Source organism: Frieseomelitta varia, unplaced genomic scaffold (genome assembly GCF_011392965.1).
Source record: "Frieseomelitta varia isolate USP_RPSP 00005682 unplaced genomic scaffold, Fvar_1.2 scaffold_182, whole genome shotgun sequence".
NCBI classification, from domain to species: Eukaryota; Metazoa; Arthropoda; class Insecta; order Hymenoptera; family Apidae; genus Frieseomelitta; species Frieseomelitta varia.
Window position 1 is genome coordinate 1,466,217 of NW_025109550.1, and position 7,132 is coordinate 1,473,348.

The window sequence follows — 7,132 nt, forward strand, 5'->3', positions numbered from 1 at the left end:
CGGCAGTGTACGAACGCGCGCAGAGAGCGCAATATCGATAATAATTACGACGACGCCGGTGTTTGCCGAATAACTAACCGGACCCCGGGGGCTTGCTGAACGTCATACACGCGTAATCAAACTTGAGGAGTCGGTTGTGATCATCTCTCGTTACACATTTCCTCCTCTCTATCGATTATTTCTTCCTTGTTTGATGTATCTTCTTTCTTTTCTTTTTTTTTTTTTTCTCGGGTCACGCTATCTTTGCAAACATGCCCGCTTCTCTTTTATGACAATAAAACCGAATTCTCGACGCAAAAGACTGAATCGTCTAACAGACATAATATACAGAGTGTTTCGTAACTTGTGGGACCCACTGATTATACGCCTAAAAATGAAAAAAAGTCACATAAATATATGTCCTGTCTGTCTTCGTTCATGAGATATAATGAATTTTATAAACAGAGCAAACGCTGGTAAGCTAGTTTTACCATGGTATATTCAATTTTCATAATAATCATAATTGGGATGAAGAAAACCCACACGTTATTGTGCATTCAAGACATCAACACCAGTTTAGTTTAAACGTATGGGCAGGAATAATTGATAAATTTTTAATTGAACCTTTTTTTCTCGATGGGAAACTAACAGGCACAAAGTACGTTGATTCTTTGAGCACGCGTTTACACGAAATATTAGAGAAAGTTCCAGTCGATATTAGATTATTCGTATGCGGTTTATGCATGATGGAGCTCCGCCGCATTTTAGCCGACTGGTTAGGCAATTTTTCAATCGACACTTTGCAAATAAATGGATTGGTCGTGGAGGTCCTATTGCATGGCCTGCTTGTTCTCCGGATTTGAATCCATTAGATTTTCACATTGTGGGGACATTTAAAATCGATTGTATACGCAACGTCGATTGAACATGCTGAAATATTACGAAATAGAATAGAGCAAGGCTTCCGAGAAACACCAGGAATGATAGAAAGAGTAACCAGATGAATGACAAGACGCGTGCAGGCTTGTCTTCAAATGCAACGTGGTTATTTCGAGAATCTTTTGTAAAAATAATTGAAAACAGAAAATTCATTATATCTCATAAACGAAGACAGATAGGACATATACTTACATGACTTTGTTTCATTATTTTTAGGCGTACAATCAGCTACCGAAGTGGGTCCCACAAATTACGAAACACTTTGTACACAACGTGTCATATAACACAGATACTTTGTAATATAGAAAAGAACAAACCGACGAGAACTGCGACAAAAAAAGAAGAATCGGCCAAAGCCAAGAGACTTGGATCAAAGGCATTATACATACATACAGATGAACCAAAGTTCGGCGGTCCGTTTGCAACGCGACGAGGAACTACGGAACGAGGAAGGGAAACGCACGCCACGAGTACAAGAGAACCGCCTTTGAAAAAGAAAAGAAAGAAAAGAAACGAAAAGAAAAGAAAAGAAGAAATAGAAGAAAGAAAAAGAAAAAAGCGACCGATAAACAAACTGCGTGGCGTTTCGGATCGCGGGCGCTTTAATCTTTCTTTCGAGGCATCATCGGGCCGCCTTTTGCGGCGTTCGATAAAAAGGAGGAACGACGAGAGCTGCTTCTGGGGCTTCTGCCCTCTGCATCCCTTCTTCCCCAAATCCCTTCTTCACCGCGTCCCTTTCCACTCATTATGGCAACATGCGGTAAGTGTACTGGTGTTTAAGTCTCGCTGGTACCCTACTACAAGAGCCACAAGGGTAGTTGCGCGGTGGAGGGGTGGCACGGGTGTTTAGTTATATGTACGTACGACGTACGTACAAGAGAGCACGTCCGTATCCTGTAAAAAGTGCTATAGATTGGATGTACATATACCGTAGGCTGAAAACATGGTTCGGGAGCGCGCGCGCGCGCGCGCACGCGTTTGAAGGGCAGAGGGACAAGGACAGGATTGGAAGAGCATCCCTTATTCTGTGGCGGCTCGTTGTACGGCTCGGCGCATCCGAATGCTCTCACTCCCCTGATCCCAGGGATTCCAGGTGGTTTCTGACCCCCCCCCCTCCCTCTCCTCACTCTCCTCCATTCCCCCCGCCCCCTTTGCGCGCTGTACGCCCTCTCGAAAATTAGGTAGCCTGGATCCGATGCACAACACAGCTGCGATCCGCAACAGCGTCAAGGTTCGAAGAAAATGTTGCTCGCGGATATCTGTTGCCGCGATTCTTTTCATTTTTCTTTTTTTCTTTTTTTTTTTTTTTTCTTTCTTTGTTTCCTCTTTCTTTATAATTTTCAAAAGCAGTTCTGACGTCGCGTTACCGTTTCGTTCGTGTTTGCTGCTGTTCGGTGATGGACACCGATTGCGGGGTGGTTGTTCATCGTGTTTCAAAAGAAGTTCCAACTTCCAAGTTGCTATTGTCTCAAGATGCAAAAATCCCCATGCTGCTGCTACTACTCTTCGAAAGAGGTACGTACCGAATGAAACTTAGAGTCAGATCAAGGAAAACCACCCCGCTGCCGACAAATGTCAGCCATTGTCGGCTGCAGTGTGGGACTCGAACCAGGCACTACTACTACAACACCGAGATTCAGGATCCTGGTTTCGGCCTGGCTCTGACCAGGTAGCGAAAAAAAAAAAGCCGGTGTCGGTCCGCACCGCCCAGAGATAATCCGCGTAGAGACGGTGGTGGGACTTACTTACTTGCCCCTTCCTGTGCGTATGGAGCGGCGCGCTGCGGCGTCCAACCCCTGTAAGAGGCAACGATATACCGCGGCTGAAAAGCCGCTGCGAATAACGTGCTTACGCGCGATCATCCGACCGCGATCCTCAATGCCCGTGACAGATCACAAGCTGCGCGCGCCTCCTCCTTTCTCTCTCTCTCTCTCTCTTATTTTCTCTTTATCTTTCATTTTCAATCTTTCTCTCTCTCTCTCTCTCTCTCTCTCTCTGTCAATTTATCTTTCTTTCTCGCGTTCTCCTCCTTCCTTCATCTATCCGTGCATCTCGCTTATGCTGCTCTGTGCTCTCTCACGCTCCGTTCCTCCGTTCTCTGCGTGAATCGAAGGTAAGCCGGCCGCGTTAAACAGCGAGAGGACCAGCGTCAGACGGCCCTAAGCACGGAGAGGCGGCCGGGATTCTCTTTTTCCACACGGGGCCCGACAATACGGTGTAGATTACTTTTCAGAATGGGCGGTGTGACGTAAACGCGAGCGCTCCCTTCCGACGAACAATCGCCGTGTTTGCCGACAAAATTTCCACGGATTAACATCTCCGTGAGAGAGAGAGAGAGAGAGAGAGAGAGAGGACGCGGGGGGGGGGCAAGGGGGTTAAGATCCCCTTTCTTCGTAGCAGGGGATGGTCACGTTTCCGCGTGGACGCCGCCGCGATCCGCCCGTGTCCATCGGCGCCGCGGATTTTTCTTGCCGCTTCACCAAAGTTTTGACTCCTCTCACTCGAGAAAGAAGGCGACACGGTAGTTGGGATCAGTGCAATTGGACGTCTTATGCTTGTCAACTGATTAGATAAAAGATATTAATTCAGGATGATTGATTCGTTTAACTTCTTGCGCTGGCAACTGATTGCGGACCATAACGAGTGACCAAGTCGTATACACTAGATAGAAATTACTAATAAGTAATAAATTTATTATTTCTCTTTCGCCTGTGTTATATTTTGATATACTTAAAACTGGAAAAATATTGCAATTCTGGGCAAAATATTCTCGACGTGCGTGGCAGCGCAAGAAGTTAAACGAATTAATCATCCTGAATTAATATCTTTTATAATATGAGAAATTCTTAGAAAAGTTAAATCAATATTTGGACAGTAATGTGTAGATAAGAACAAACCTGAAATAATGTGAGTTATTGAAAAGATTCCTACTATTGATTCAAAATTTTATATTTAATTAACATTTCTTGGTGTAGGAAGATTTATAAATGATAATGAGAAGGGTGAGCTTGGGATTGTCTCTCAGTGCAGAGGCTTTCTTTGAATAGTCCTTTGGCGTGACGAAGAATCATTCTTACTTCGTACTGCTGTTAAATATCGTTAATCTTTTTAACCATTTAGCTTCGCCACTGAATCGAGACCCCACGACAAAAGTGTACATATTGATCGAATCATTTTCCGAGTCTGTCAATCCGTTTTAGAACTAGAATCTTTTTTAAATTTCCTGGTAACATTTTCACAAAAAAGGTGAAATAGATTCTTTTTAGAAAACAAACTTAAATTCTTCGAAACAAAGTTTAAACTTAAATTTTTAAGAGATCAACAATTATAGCCGGTCTTTTCCGAATTAATTTTAATATATTAAGAACGAGTTTCTATTACTAATTTATTAATGAGTGTTTATTAATACTTTCTTATCGTATAAATACTCCACTGTCGAATAGTACAAAAGATAGAAAAAGCTCGTCTCGATGGCTAAAGTGTGTTATATATTTTCAACATGCGATTACTCCAAAATGCAATGCCGTATATATCCGACGCTCGTAATGAAAGAGTTAAAACTCAAACGCTGAACACCACTCTCTATATCTATACCTACATGAATAAAAAAATCTTCGTTCTCGTAACTTTAAAAATCAAAGTCATTCTCACATTTCTATCCAATTCCGTTGCCCTTCTCTCTTTTTTTTTTTTTATCGATTCATCAGTTCCACTGTTACGCTATCTATCCACCGTAGTCTACACGTGGAAAGGAAACAAACCAAAAAAAGAAAAAAACAGTGACACGTCGCCTTTAGAAATTCCGAAAAGTCGGAGGGATCCGAGGTTTGACCGCGATCGAGAGAGTCAAAGGCGTATTCGATCCTCGGTGGACGGCTGATGGGGTAACAGCGGACACATTCGATATCGGGCTCTTGATGAAGGCTTCTCGGATGTCGTGTCAGGCACTGTTGGAACCGAGAGGAGAACAGAACAGAAGAGAAGAGAAGAGAAGAGAAGAGAAGAGAAGAGAAGAGAAAAGAGTAGAAAGGAAGAGAAGGGAGGAGAAGAGAGACAGGAATAAAATAGAAAGGGAGACGACACGACGGAGAAGGCCGACATTCCTAGACAGCTTACCGGTCGGTTATCGCGGCGGCCATCGCTCGTCTTCTCATATCCAAAGGTGGCGGATTTGTTTCTTCCTCTTATCCGACCCTTAAGGAGAGGCTTTCGCGCGGGGGTGGCGGTGGCCGCTGGCTACAAAGGCTCCCTAGGGACGCAACGGCGGTATCATCTTCGGGGTAACGGAAAGCTACCGAATTTTCGAATCGGTCGAACGTGTCACTTCGCGTTTCTTCCAGGCCTGTGACCACGTCCTACTATGGTGGATATGAAGCTGTCTTGCGTTCTATTGTTTGAAACGCTCGCGCGCTGCCTTTGGATCCTTCCTCCCCGATCGACATGCTAAAACAACAATGCGAGTTAGTTAATCGAGCAAGAGACGTTTCGAAAGAGTGCGATTACGTTTGCGGGGAATCTTTGACGAATTTTTGGCAAATGCTACAATCGTACCAATAGCAATGACCAATTATGAATAATTTCAGCTGGTATATAATTTTGTAAAGAGAGATCGTATATATGCATAGTGATCCACTCGGCCTCGTTTCAAAGAGCGAAGCTTCTATTTTGATGCTTGCGAGTTCGTTTCGTTTGAAGATGATTTTACGTCACACAGCGGATGGGAAACTGAGGACACATTTTTCTCGAAAATTGTAAAGATTCGAACGTGCGCGAAAATGTTAAAAATCTTTCCTCGCGACTAGATCCATCATTTAGAGTGGAAGATTAAAGTTTTCCCTTCGCAGTGATTCCCTGAATCTTGTTCTACAATTTTTTTTTCTTTTTTTATTGAAAGAATTCTTTAATTTTATTGAATATTGAATATTATAAAAATTCGAAAATTCCCAACATTTTGGGAAAAAATCGTACAGCAAGATTTAAGAGGTTATTGTAAAGAAAAAGAATATCAATCTTCGAGACCATGCTAAATTTTGTCTGAAGAAAAATTTGTTGATCTGTTTACATACATATGTTTAAATTTTTACAATTTTCGAGGAAAATTTGTTCCCTCCGCTACATGATGAAGAAACATTTTCGAGAAAAACAAATTCACTATTGTCAAAATACAAGCTTCGTTGTTTTAAAACGAGACCAAGTGGATCGTTATACGATCTCTTTTTACGAAGTTATATCATTGGTACGCTTATGGCAAAAAACCAAAATTACGTTCGGATTGATTATAAAATTTCCAGGAATGAAAGGGAAAGTTGAAAAATCTAAGTTCTCAAAGTTTTGACCTAATTTTTCGCCCTCTATTTGGAAATCTTCCTTCTCGTTCCTCTTCTTAATAAATTGCGCCACTTCGATCGGCGAGAGAAAAGTCAATTCGCGAATATTTATGAAGCAACGATTACAACGAATAATGGCGAAACGAATCGGGAGTGCGATCCTTCCCCAAGTATCGTGTCCCCTTTCTGCCGTTGTAGGGAACCACCCATGCATGACGTATTATCATACAAATATAATCCCTGTACGCTGTACGCCCTTGCGCGAAATAATATTTGTCCCGATCGTCGTACGACCAATTATCTTAACTTACGCGATATGTCAACCCCTATATACACGTATCAACGTGTGTACACACTTCTACGCGCACGAGTAGTAGATGAAGTTTCGCGTACCTACTATACTTTTGTTTTCTTCCACGCGTTGTTGACACAGCGAAATGAGTAGAGACGAGATTTTTCAAAGTGCCGCAAATACTACAATTACGACTTCTTTTTATTATGTTTAATCGAGAATATAACGAGTTGGCTAACATTTACAGAAACTTCAAATATTAGGAAGCTCCACAATTGCATATTTAAGAAAAAAGGAAATTAATATAAAACTGAAACGAAAGAATTGACAACAAATTAATCTTTCAACTCGTCTTTAAATTTTCATCAAATTTAAATTAGAAAGAAAGGATGAATGAAACGAAAGAACAACGATTAATCTTCCAACTTGTTTTTAAATTTTCGTCAAATTTAAATTAGGATAGAAAACTGTGAGATCAAGTAAGAAACTAGGAGCATTGAAAATAATCGAAAGCACCTACTAATTGTGAGAAATTAATATAAAACTGAAACGAAAGAATTAACAACGATTAATCTTCCAACTTGTTTTTAAATTT

The 7,132-nt window shown here is 41.6% G+C and overlaps 1 protein-coding gene across 1 annotated transcript in view; it reads right to left on the minus strand.

The window, feature by feature from the left end:
• Positions 1-4,956: 4,956 nt before the first annotated feature.
• The window catches only part of LOC122538895, a 3,372-nt gene continuing 1,196 nt past the window's right edge, over positions 4,957-7,132 (minus strand). Inside the window, exon 2 of the mRNA XM_043673386.1 lies at positions 4,957-5,361. Coding sequence (XP_043529321.1) covers positions 5,239-5,361 — 123 coding nt within the window. The 3' untranslated portion in view covers positions 4,957-5,238. The remainder of the gene's footprint in view (positions 5,362-7,132) is intronic.